This window comes from Bufo gargarizans, chromosome 5, assembly GCF_014858855.1.
Source record: "Bufo gargarizans isolate SCDJY-AF-19 chromosome 5, ASM1485885v1, whole genome shotgun sequence".
Taxonomy (NCBI): domain Eukaryota; kingdom Metazoa; phylum Chordata; class Amphibia; order Anura; family Bufonidae; genus Bufo; species Bufo gargarizans.
Genome location: NC_058084.1, coordinates 164,811,819 through 164,824,688, shown reverse-complemented (window position 1 = coordinate 164,824,688; position 12,870 = coordinate 164,811,819). Strand labels below are relative to the sequence as shown.

The 12,870-nt window shown below is 40.2% G+C and overlaps 1 protein-coding gene across 1 annotated transcript in view; it reads left to right on the top strand.

Moving 5' to 3' along the window:
• FBXO15 (F-box protein 15) overlaps positions 1 to 12,870 on the top strand; it is a 212,957-nt gene that overhangs the window by 90,168 nt on the left and 109,919 nt on the right. The window contains exon 3 of the mRNA XM_044293183.1: positions 2,385 to 2,498. Coding sequence (XP_044149118.1) covers positions 2,385 to 2,498 — 114 coding nt within the window. The remainder of the gene's footprint in view (positions 1 to 2,384; positions 2,499 to 12,870) is intronic.

Below are 12,870 nucleotides of genomic sequence, written 5' to 3'. Positions count from 1 at the left end.
GGTTAAAGGACCTTAATATGTATAGCTTGGAAGAAAGAAGAGACCGAGGGGATATGATAGAAACTTATAAATACATAAAGGGAATCAACTCGGTAAAGGAGGAGAGCATTTTTAAAAGAAGAAAAACTACCACAAGAGGACACAGTTTTAAATTAGAGGGGCAAAGGTTTAAAAGTAATATAAGGAAGTATTACTTCACTGAGAGAGTAGTGGATGCATGGAATAACCTTCCTGCAGAAGTGGTAGCTGCAAATACAGTGAAGGAGTTTAAGCATGCATGGGATAGGCATAAGGCTATCCTTCATATAAGATAGGACCAGGGACTATTCATAGGATTCAGATATATTGGGCAGACTAGATGGGCCAAATGGTTCTTATCTGCCGACACATTCTATGTTTCTATGTTTCCTGGATTCTTTTACCTCCCCAACTGAGCATTCTCGGTGAGATATGCACCCCATCCATCTAATCTACCTTCTGTTGATGCCCTGACTCGTAATAGACATATACAGCATGACCTGTCTTTATTTGAGATTATTGCTGTCAAATGTTTTGTCTATCCTATTGATTGACTTCGGAAACACTTCTAATGCCTGTATATTGCTGCCACAGAGAAAAGAATCCCACCTTCCCATCTTAGTTCTAACAATGCAGGTTACTTATTGTGCTTCTTTCTTGTAGCGGTGACCATCAATCACTATAATACTTTAAACCTCTGGATGAGGTTTGGACCGTAATGTTTAATGGTTGGTATGTCGCTATGAACTGCTCAGTGGTGTCTGGATTTTACAGTACTTTTGACATAAAATGTACATAAAGCTGTATTTTGTGATATGATTTGTCCCACATCTAACCTGCCTTCAGTAACTTTTAAATGTCAACTGTATCCTGGTGCATTTAGAAAGGTTTTTGCCTTTCTTCGGATTCTGCTTCTTTTTTTGGCAAAAAAGGGTAACTAATATATCTTGGAGAAGATCTAATCCGTATGCAAATCACACAACTTAATTCTCTTGTCTGAGGAGACCAATAATTTTGTTTTTGCCGGGGATGAGTTGTTTCCAACACATTTGTCTACTACACCGCTTCGAGCTGAATAAAAGATCCATGTTTGTAGGGGAGTCAGGAACATAGTATCATAGCTTGGACAACAGCTGCCTGACCTGTATTTAAAATTGGAGCTCATCGTGTTAGAGTGAGACAGTTCCTTAATGAAGAAGGGTCTCAAATGAGATGTAGACATGGATTATGTTCGGGAGTTCTATAAAGCTCGCAGTGGTTCACCATTGTCTGGTTGTCTCTGAACCTTCATGTAGGGTCTTCAGATGCCAAATCTTCCACCAGAAGAACATATGTAACTACTGCTGTACCAGAAAAGCACATTCTCTCTAGTTATTGAGTAGACAAAAGCAGGTCATTCTACCTAATTCACTGAATGGAGATCAAAACATTACCCTTATGACCTCTGCTAGCCTGCTATATGTTGGTATACCCTTACTTTTGCTGCACATATAGCATACAGAGGCATGCAATAATTTTTTTAGTTTTTTACAATTTACATGGGAGCCTATTGGTGATGGATATAACTGTATGCCTGTACCAGTGTCATCCATTGGGGGTAGGGCTGCACAATATGGGAATTTTGTGCGATTGTGATTAGGGCCCTAAAAATTGCGATACCAATATGCGATGCAATATTTTAAGGGAATTGTGCTAGAGGTCTATTTGCTTGGATTTTCAAGGCAAAAGCACACAGAAATTACTGATAATGCTGAAATGTAGTTATGCTTAACTCAAGAACTGAAATGCACAGTGTTTTTCAAAATAAAACATATTTTACTAAATTAAATAACATTTGCATTACTGCAAAAGTACAAAATACAAAACTTGCCATTTTCTTAATAGCACTGCACAGAACAGATAAATAAAATAGAATAAATAAAAGAACATTTGTTCATTAAAATAACGACTTGCCTCCAGCCCCTTCTCCCTCCCCATACTGTAACTGATGCATCGCCGGCCGCGCTGTGCAACATAGCGGCCGGCGATACATCCGTGTCAGCCACGTAAAAAGTCAACCATCGCTTTATAAGACGCACTGCCATTTTCCCCCCACTTTGGGGGGGGGGGGGGGGTGGGAGCCCGTTTTATAAAGCGAAAAATATGGTAATACAATTGCAGCATTTTTGGGTTGGCCAATTGGCGATTGCGATATGGCGATTTATTGCGATTGCTTTGGCGATATATTGTGCAGGCCTAATTGGGGGTAAATGTCAGAAATGCCAGAAACCACAATGTTAATGACAAAAACACAATGTGAAGCCGTCTATTTTCAATGCTTGTGTCATAGCGTAAATTCATTTTTTTTTTTTATATATATATTTCAGTGCTACAATTTCAAAGGCAGCACCAATAAAGAAAAGTCCATTGGTAAGAAAACCTACGAAGAGCATACAACAGCGCACAAGAACCTGCCTTAGCCAAGCGGCATACATAGAGAGGTACAGTATGTGACTTGGAAAATGTCCGATACTGCTTTGTTGGAAGTGCAGTTGTTGGGTATGGCTATGGCTATTATCTGCAAGGTAGCTCAAGAGTAAAAGCCGCTCAGATTTGAGATAAATTAAATACTGCAAACCATTTTGTGTAAGTTATGAGTGAACGCATCACTTGGAATCTGTTCCTCTCTGATATGCTTTTCAAGCCTAAGCAGCGCCGTGGTTTAACAGAATGTGACTTTTGGTGTGTAAATTTATCATGTAGCGCTTTTCTTGCATGTAAATCTGTTATTTGATTCTTTCACCTCTAAAGGAACAGATTTCACTTTATGGTGATTCTTGACATTTTAATCTACTATTTTCTTTTATTAACTGATTACAACAATTTTCTAAAATTCTCTTTAACAGATAAAAGTACTATAGAAACACTGAAAGGTTTCACATTCCTCTCCCTGTGCAACCCTCACTGGGGTACAATATGTAATAAGGTTATTTTCATAGTAGCACAAAACTTTTCTGGCAGGCTGTTCCTCTACCCGAACAGACTGCCGGAGTTTATCGTGTCCGGCATAGCTGGAAAAAGCTGAAGCACCACCAAGCCACATATAATGGTACCTGGCGGGAATCCAGCCTGTTTCCGGCATAAGTGCTGAGATTCGTCCCGACAAATACCACTGAAAGCAACTAAACTACGCCTTTTTAAGGAGGAAAAAAGTCTTCAGTTTTACCTGCTCATTGTCTTTACCATGTAAGGACTATTTGATTCTTGACCATTGTGAGTATGATAATAAAGGGAGGATGACTGTTATTAAAGGGGTTGTCTGGTGGGTTCAGTATTTTCTTTAAAGAATGGCTTAAAAAATGAACCACTTAAAGGGGTTATGCCATGATTAAAGTAAAAAATGAAAATAAGACATCATATTGTACAAGATAATCTCTTTCTAACAAATCTAGAACCAGCCCTGTACCTCACATGGATCCAGAACTCTCCTTATTTATTGCACCAATTTCTCTTTTAGTTTTATTTTAAGGGTGTGTGTCCTTTCACAGTTGAAGGATGGAACTGAGCATGTGTCCACCTCACTCAGGTGGATAGAGAAATAAGGAAAAGAACCAACAACAGGTGGCGCTATACAGACAGATTTCATTGAATAACTTAGTGGCTGTACTATATTTTTTAATTAAATTCAGTTACAAAACTGTTTACATACAGGCGCTATATTGAAATGTACAATATTTTTGTGGGACAACCCCATTAAGGACGCAGCCAATTTTTGATTTTACGTTTTGTTTTTTTCCTCCCTATCTTCCAAGAATCATAACTTTTTAAATTCTCCACTCACATAGCCTTATGAGGGCTTATTTTTTTGCAGGACATGTTTTTTTAATGGCTCCATTTAATGTACTGTAGCTTGTATTAAAAAACAAACAAAAACATTTGCCTTGATTTTTTTGGGGTTTTGTGTTTACAGTGTTTACTGTTCACTGAAAATATTATGACAACCTGATTCTGCAGTTGGGTATGATTACGGTAATACCAAATTTATGTACCATAGTTTTTCTTATGTTTTATTACTTTAAAAAATTAAAACTTAAAAAAAGTTTTTTCTTTGCATCTCCATATTCCGACAGCCATAAGCTTTTTGTTTTTCCATCTACAGAGTTGTATGAAGGCTAATTTTTTCTGGGGCATGCTGTATTTTTTATTGATACCATTTTGGGGGTACATATGATGTTTTGATAGCTTGTAATTCCATTTTTGGGAGTGCAACATGATCAAAAAACAGCAAATGGGCTATTTTTTGTAATGCTGTTTTTCCCACACAATAAATATTTTTTTTATTTTAATAGTTTAGACATTTTCGGACCTGGTGATACCAATGATGTGTTTTTTTTTTTATTGTTTATTTTTATGTGTAAAATTGGAAAAGGCAGGTGATTAGAAATCACGTTTTCTATATTTTCAAAAAAAACAACACTTTTTCACAGTACATATTATTCCCCTTAGGTGACTTGTACATGCGATCTTCTGATTGCTCGTACCATAGACTGCAATAGAATACTATGTGAATGTATGTGATTTTTTTACAGCCTGCCTGACCAGCCATGCCTCTAACATGAGAAGCAGCTTGCTATGACAGGCCTGGGAGCTTTTTCACAAGGCCCCAGACTAACGTAGCAGCCAATCAGAGGCCCACAATTTCACCGTAAGGGCTCTGATTGGAGGACAGAAGGAACCCGCTCCTTCTGTCTAACCCCATAGATGTTGCGGTCGCTTTTGAAAACGGCATCTGAGGGATTAAATGACTGGGGTTGGAGTTATCTCCGTTCTGCTGTATTATGCAGCCAGCATCCGCTGCATGTGGAGCAAGCACAGCGTGTAGGCTCACTCCATACTTCCCCTTAATGCTTATGATGTACAGATACGTATATAGTGTGAAGGGGTTAAAGAAGTCATACTCGCGATCCCCCCAGCCACTCTCATTCCATCACCTTCCAGGTCCCCTGTTGGTGTCTTCTTCTTGGTCCCTCTCCACACAGAAATGCTTGCTAGCTGAGCCGGGTCTCTGCTGTGGCCAGTGCTTGGCTGAGTGGTCAACATTTCTTGTGTTGAGAGAGACCAGAAATTAGAGACTATTAGGGACTCGGAAAGTGTCAGAACAGGAGTGCCGGGAGAGCAGTAAGGTTGGTATTATTTCAAAGGGGTTTCCATCTATTATAAATTATATTTTAATAGTTCTAGCAAAACAAGATACATTTAAAAGATGTACTGCTCTTCATTGCAGTTGTGTGATCCTGTGGCCTCTGTCAACATTAGGAAACAGGGACGTTATGTATTGGGATCTCATGTTCCTTTTATCTCTTTGTGTTCACAAATTGTGAAACGGTACTGTCCATGTGACTACTGGCTTCTGTGCCCCATGGGACCGGCCAGTGGAAGTTTTTGGGATGTATTTTGTGCTGCTGGCAGTATTTTGTGATGGACTGTGGAGTTGGGCTCTGTTGTGGTGGTATATTGTGCTACAATATGGTAGTTCTGGCCCTGCCTTCCATCAGTTTGGACCCAACTACAAAACGGGGCCACTTTTCGTATATATTTTCCAGGGCCACTTTAAGTTTCCAGTCTGCCCCTGGCCGTAGCAACCTCTGAACAAATCGGTAAATACAATGCAATTCCACTCTGCAGCTGTAGGCACCCAAATTACTGATCACAGATCATGAGATAATTCTTCTAGCCACCACAACACCCCTGGAAGCCTGCTTTGTAAACCATGTAATCATCCTTGTTATTGTCTCTGTTTTGGGTTCAGCATACAGTCATAAGGTTATAGGTGGCAGCATACGCAATGGTGCTTGAACCCTTCAGATTTTACTATATTTTTGCATAAATTAACCCTAAAACTACATCACAAAATAATCTATATCACATGTCTGTGAGTGGCAAAAGCATGTGCACCTTTGCAGAAGTGACTCCCTTTTGCAGCAACAACTGCAACTAATCTTTTCTGGTTAAAGAGGACCTTTCACCAGAATAAAGTATCTAAACTGACTATACAGACGTGTAGAGCGGCGCCCAGGGATCCCCCTGCACTTACTGTTATCCCCGGGCGTCGCTCCGTTCTCCGGTTATAGCCTCCGGTATGTTCATAGTTAGGCTCCACCCAGGGGAACCTACCGCGGTCTCCTTCTCCTATGCTGTAGCGCTGGCCAATCGCAGCGCTCAGCTCATAGCCTGGCTATGAGCTGAGTGCTGCGATTGGCCAGCGCTACAGCATAGGAGAAAGAGACGCCGGCAGGTTCCCCTGGGTGGAGCCTAACTATGAACATACCGGAGGCTATAACCGGAGAACGGAGCGGCGTCCGGGGATAACAGTAAGTGCAGGGGGATCCCTGGGCGCCGCTCTACACGTCTGTATAGTCAGTTTAGATACTTTTTTCTGGTGAAAGGTCCTCTTTAAGTTACATTACAAAACAGCTTCAACTCAGTTATGTTGGTGGGTTTCCTCCCATTTCAGATCTTCCCGCAACATTTCTGTTGTGGGATCCTATAAATGTCATTTAATTGTGAAAACCTTGTCTATTCTCCTACATATCATAATACTGTGCCTGTCTTTTCCTAAGTCTTCATTTCTATCTCCATGCTCCCCCTGCACTCCAGTCTTTATAACCCAAACTTCCAGGTTATGGGCGTAGGTGAGCTGCAGCCACAACACTTTCCATGGAACTGTGTTCTGCAAGATCAACTAGAAATGTGAACGCCTACTACTCTATTCCCTCGGCCAAAAACTCTGCCTATTACACCCTCCATCATCCCCTTGCTGACTCCTCCTAATGTTTCTTCCCACATAGCTTCACTATGATAAGCACTGGACTCTGCTTGTGGATTGAGAGGTTCAAACAGCCCATTCCAAGATCAGATGGGTCTGACATCAAACCATTTGAGCCGGGATTCTGACAGTGGAGATCATAGGAGGCCTGTTCGTGATGTCAATATGACCACTTTACCGATCTCCGGAGTGAGACAGAAAGAGTAGTGCAAGTGCATTAGTAAGTTGCAAGGCCTGATGGGGAAGCACAGGCAAAGGGAAAAATGTGTTCCCCCGATAACCCTTTTAAGGTCAGGACCTTAACTTGGCCATTCCAAAGCTTTTACTTTATTCTTTAACCATTCTTTGTTAGAAGACTTGTATGCTTAGGGTCATTGTTTTGCTGCATGACCCTTGTTCTTTTGAGATTGAGCTCCTGGACAGATGTCCCGAAATTGTCCTTTAGATTGTTTTGGCATAATTGAGAATTAATTGTTCCATTTATGATGGCAAGCCTTCCTGGCCCAGTTGCAACGAAACAAGCACAAACCATAGTGCCACCACCATGCGATGGTTTTTTTTATGTAGGAATGCAGTGTTTTCCTTTCTACAAACTTAGCACTTCTCATTTAAACCAAAAAGTTCTAATTTGGTCTCATCCATCCACAAAACATTGTTCCAGTAGCCTTCTGGCTTGTTCAGGTGATCTTTAGCAAACTGCAGACAGGCAGCAATGTTCTTTTTAGTGAGCAGCAGCTTTCTCCTTGCATTCCTGTCATACACACCATTATTGTTCAGGTGGACTCATGAATATTAACATTAGCTAATTTGAGAAAGGCCTTTAGTTGCTTCGAGGTTACCTTTGTGACCTTACAGACATGCCTTATTCTTGGTGTGATCTTTGTTAGTCGACTACTCCTGGGGAAGGTTCTGTCTGACTGTGGATTGGTGGTCTAAACTCTTTAGAGATGGTTTTGTAACCTTTTCCTGCCTGATATAAACACTAATATGCAGGCACTACTCCATACAATGAAGTATAGCTGCTACACACACAAGAAGACTAGACAAAAACTATAAAACTAATTTTTCTAAAATAAATCGCAAAATGCACAAATATAAGTATTTATTAAATAATGCAGACAAGCAAAACTTAAAAACAATTAAAAAGCACAAAAAGCTACCCAATACATCAAGCACCATGATACGTGCCTGCCCTATGTAACTGCTCACTAACCCACAATACATGTATATTGTAAGCCCACAGACATACACAATATAAACAATAAATATATCAATACCAATACATAACTACCGAAATAATACAACAAAACAACACCAATAATACTAGTGCTAGAAAACATACAAAGTTAAGACCTCCCACAACAAAATATAATACAGTATAGATAATAGAAAATAAATACGCTGCTGGGGGAGAAAAAGAGCGAGAAGCAGCATGCGTTTTGCCACCACCGTGAAATACTTGACTGGATGATAACCTCCATATGTGCAGCTTAAGAGGTTGCTAAGTGTTTCACAGAGAGTACAGCATATGTCCAAAGAAAACGTAACTTCTGGATATGCCCAAAAATAATCTCAACTAAACCACTTCATGTTATACAAAAAAAGATAAATAAATAAAAATGTCCAATATGAACACTCAAGCGCACCATAGATATCAAATATCAACCACATATTGGATTTCAACCAGCATAGAAAATAACTGTACACAAAACCATCAAAGGCAAAATACTGTAAATATCAGTGAATCAAAACAATATATAAATCAATAATGTCGATAATACAAGTAAATCCTATATAAATGAAAACACCCCCATAACAAATATTCTAAAATAATATTTAACCGCCTCAGGACCGCCGCACGCAGGATTGCGTCCTGGCGGCGGCCCTGTTATTCCTCCTGGACGCGATGGCGCGTCCTCTCGCGAGAGGCGATATTTCCTGTGAGCGCTCGCACACAGGAGCGCGCGTTCACAGGAACCGGAGGTAAACGAGTGCATCTACAGCCTGCCAGCGGCGCTCATTCGCTGGCAGGCTGTAGATGAGATTATTTTTTTTAACCCCAAAAAGGTATATTAGATGCTGTTTTGATAACAGCGTCTAATATACCTGCTACCTGGTCCTCTGGTGGTCCCTTTTGCTTGGGTCGACCACCAGAGGACACAGGCAACTCTGTAATAAGTAGCACCAATCACCACACTACACTACACCCCCCCGTCACTTATTAACCCCTGATCACCCAATATAGACTCCCTGCTCACCCCCTGTCATTGATCACCCCCCTGTAAGGCTCCATTCAGACGGCCGTATGTGTTTTGCGGATCCTTAGATCCGCAAAACACATACGGACATCTGAATGGAGCCTTACAGGGGGGTGATCACCCCATATAGACTCCCTGATCACCCCCCTGTCATTAATCACCCCCCTGTAAGGCTCCATTCAGACGTCCGTATGTGTTTTGCGGATCCGCAGATCCGCAAAACACATACGGACGTCTGAATGGAGCCTGACAGGGGGGTGATCGCCCCATTTAGACTTCCTGATCACTCCCCTGTCATTGATCACCCCCTTGTAAGGCTCCATTCAGACGTCCATATGTGTTTTGCGGATCCAAGGACCGCAGATCTGCAAAACACGGACACCGGCAATGTGCTTTCCGAATTTTGCGGATCCGCACATTGCCAGAACTATATAGAAAATGCCTTTAGGCATTAAGAATAGGACATGTTCTATAGGCTCTACAAAAAACGCAGTGTTCGCCCGATCAGGTCTGATCTTGTGCGCACACTTGCGTTCAGTCCGCCCCACCGCAGTGACAGAATTGTTATTTTTTTCTGATCACTGCAAATACACAGTAAAATCGCTGCGGTGCTTTAAAGATCACTTTTGAGGGGCATGGCGAGTTCATAGAATATATATTTTTTTTTTTGGCACAAGTTAGCGGAATTTTTTATTTTTTTTTCTTACTAACTTGTGACAAAAAATAAAATCTCACATGAACTCACCATACCCCTCACGGAATCCAAGTGCGTAACAATTTTTAGACATTTATATTCCAGACTTCTTCTCACGCTTTAGGGCCCCTAAAATGCAAGGGCAGTATAAATACCCCACAAATGACCCCATTTCGGAAAGTAGACACCCCAAGGTATTCGCTGAGAGGCATATTGAGTCCATGAAAAATTTAACTTTTTGTCACAAGTTAGCGGAAAGGGAGACTTTGTGAGAAAACAAAAAAAAAAAACATTTTCCGCTAACTTGTGCCAAAAAAAATCTTCTAGGAACTCGCCATGCCCCTCACGGAATACCTTGGGGTGTCTTCTTTCCAAAATGGGGTCACTAGTGGGGTATTTATACTGCCCTGGCATTTTAGGGGCCCTAAAGAGTGAGAATCCAAATGCCTAAAAATGCCCTCCTAAAAGATACTCATTGGAATTTGGGCCCCTTTGCGCACCTAGGCTGCAAAAAAGTGTCACACATGTGGTATCGCCGTACTCAGGAGAAGTAGGGCAATGTGTTTTGGGGTGTATTTTTACATATACCCAAACTTTGTGTGAGAAATATCTCTGTTGAATGACAACTTTGTATAAAAAAATGGGAAAAGTTGTCTTTTAGAGAGATATTTCTCTCACCCAGCATGGGTATATGTAAAAAGACACCCCAAAACACATTGCCCTACTTCTTCTGAGTACTGCGATACCACATGTGTGACACATTTTTGCAGCCAAGATGCGCAAAGGGGCCCAAATTCCAATGAGTACTTTCAGTATTTCACAGGGCATATTTACGAATTTGGATTCCAAACTACTTCTTACGCTTTAGGGGCCCTAAAATGCCAGGGCAGTATAAATACCCCACATGTGACCCAATTTTGGAAAGAAGACACCCCAAGGTATTCCGTGAGGGGTATGGTTAGTTCATGTAAAATTTTATTTTTTGTCACAAGTTAGTGGAATATGAGACTTTGTAAAAAAAAATAAAAAAATAATAATTTTCCGCTTACTTGTGACAAAAACTAAAAAACTTCCATGAACTCACTATGCCCATCAGCGAGTACCTTAGGGTGTCTACTTTCCAAAATGGGGTCATTTGTGGGGTGTTTCTACTGTCTGGGCATTGTAGAACCTCAGGAAACATGACAGGTGCTCAGAAAGTCAGAGCTGCTTCAAAATGCGGAAATTCACATTTTTGCACCATAGTTTGTAAACGCTATACCTTTTACCCAAACCAATAAATATACACTTATTGCATTTTTTTTTATCAAGAACATGTAGAACAATACATTTTGAGATTTTTTTTATAGAAATGTAGTTTTAATTGAAAAATTTTACAACCGAAATTAATTGCAAAAATTTTGGTCAGTTTCGATTAATATAAAAAAAAGTAAAAATGTCAGCAGCAATGAAATACCACCAAATAAAAGCTCTATTAGTGAGAAAAAAAGGAGGTAAAATTCATTTGGGTGGTAAGTTGCATGGCCGAGCAATAAACCGTGAAAGTAGTGTAGTGCAGAATTGTAAAAAGTGGTCTGGTCATTAAGGTGTTTTAAGTTAGGGGAGCTGAAGTAGTTAAATTACAATCAAAATTTGTTTTTCTTAAAATACATACACATACATTTTCTATCTAGCAATCATAAAAAGATAGATCATACAAAACCTAACATATTATGGATGTCCCACTGCTTCACTTCCACAAATGTGTTGTGAAGATCAGACTTTGATATATCCCAGTTCTTTAAAGGGGTTGTCCAACAAAAAATATTTTACAGTTTTCAAACCAGCACCTGGATCTTAATAGTTTTGTTATTGCATGTAATTAAAAATTTAGCATAGCCACTGAGTTATACCATAAAATGTATCTGTATAGCACCACCTGCTGTTTTTTTTTTCCTATTTCTTTGACCTGCTCACTGAGATGGCCGCACATGCTCAGTTTCATCCCTCAACTGCCTCCTGAGTTGTGATAGGGAGAGCTGAAACATACCCCCTTAGCTGTATTAGAAAGGACACTCCCCTTGAGCTGCCATCTTGATATAAATCTAGCAGAGCAATGAATGGGGAGATCTCTGGATCCGTGTGAGGTAAATGGCTGGTTTTCTTTTCTTACATTAATCAATGTTTTAGACTCATTTGATTTGGTTATCTTTGTTTACTATTAGGATTAAGGTCAAAGGGTTCCAAAACTTTTAAGCATCACTGTACATAAGGCTTGCAGGGACAGCTCCTTGCAACTCTAAATAATGATCGTAGGAGTATTCTTTGCTGCAAAGAAGCAACCAGACCAATACCTCCTGGGATAGTCCCAGTGTAGCTGGCAGCTGACCCCCCTGGGCCAAGAGACTCCAGTGCATGCACCGAAAGCTCAGGATACAGAAGATGCACCAAAACGCAGAAGCAGTTTGAACAATTACTAAGGCTTAAAGGGAACCTGTCATGTGGATATTTGATTATTATCTAACTGATTATATACAATCATTTACTACTAAAAAGTACCTTAGATGCATTCACTTACTGGTGTGACAGATGGTTACCTCATAATATACACACAAAGATGCCACATGCCATGCTAATGAGCTGATTTGAGTCCAGCGTGATGTCATTGAGTCCACCGTTTATTTAATTAACAGCTATAGCCACTCCCCTGCCCACCTGCTGCTGATTCATATGGAAAATAACTGTCAATCAGCAGCAGGTAGGCAGGGAGAGTCAGGAGCTCATAAATATTCATGACTCATCATTATCAGCTGGAGCTTTTCAATACAAGATGTTGGCAGATTGACTGGGTCAATTAACCCCTTAGTGACCAAGCCTGTTTGGGCCTTAATGACCAAGCCAAATTTTGGAAATCTGACATGTGTCATTTTAGCTTAGAATAACTTTGTAACGGTTTTGCACATCAAAGTAATTCTGACATTGTTTTCTCGTCACATATTGTACTTTACTTAGGTGGTAAAATTCTACCGATAAAATATGCGTATCCTTATTAAAAAAGTGAAATTTTATGAAAATTTGTAAAAAAAAACTGCACATTTTCCTATTTTCAACTGCAA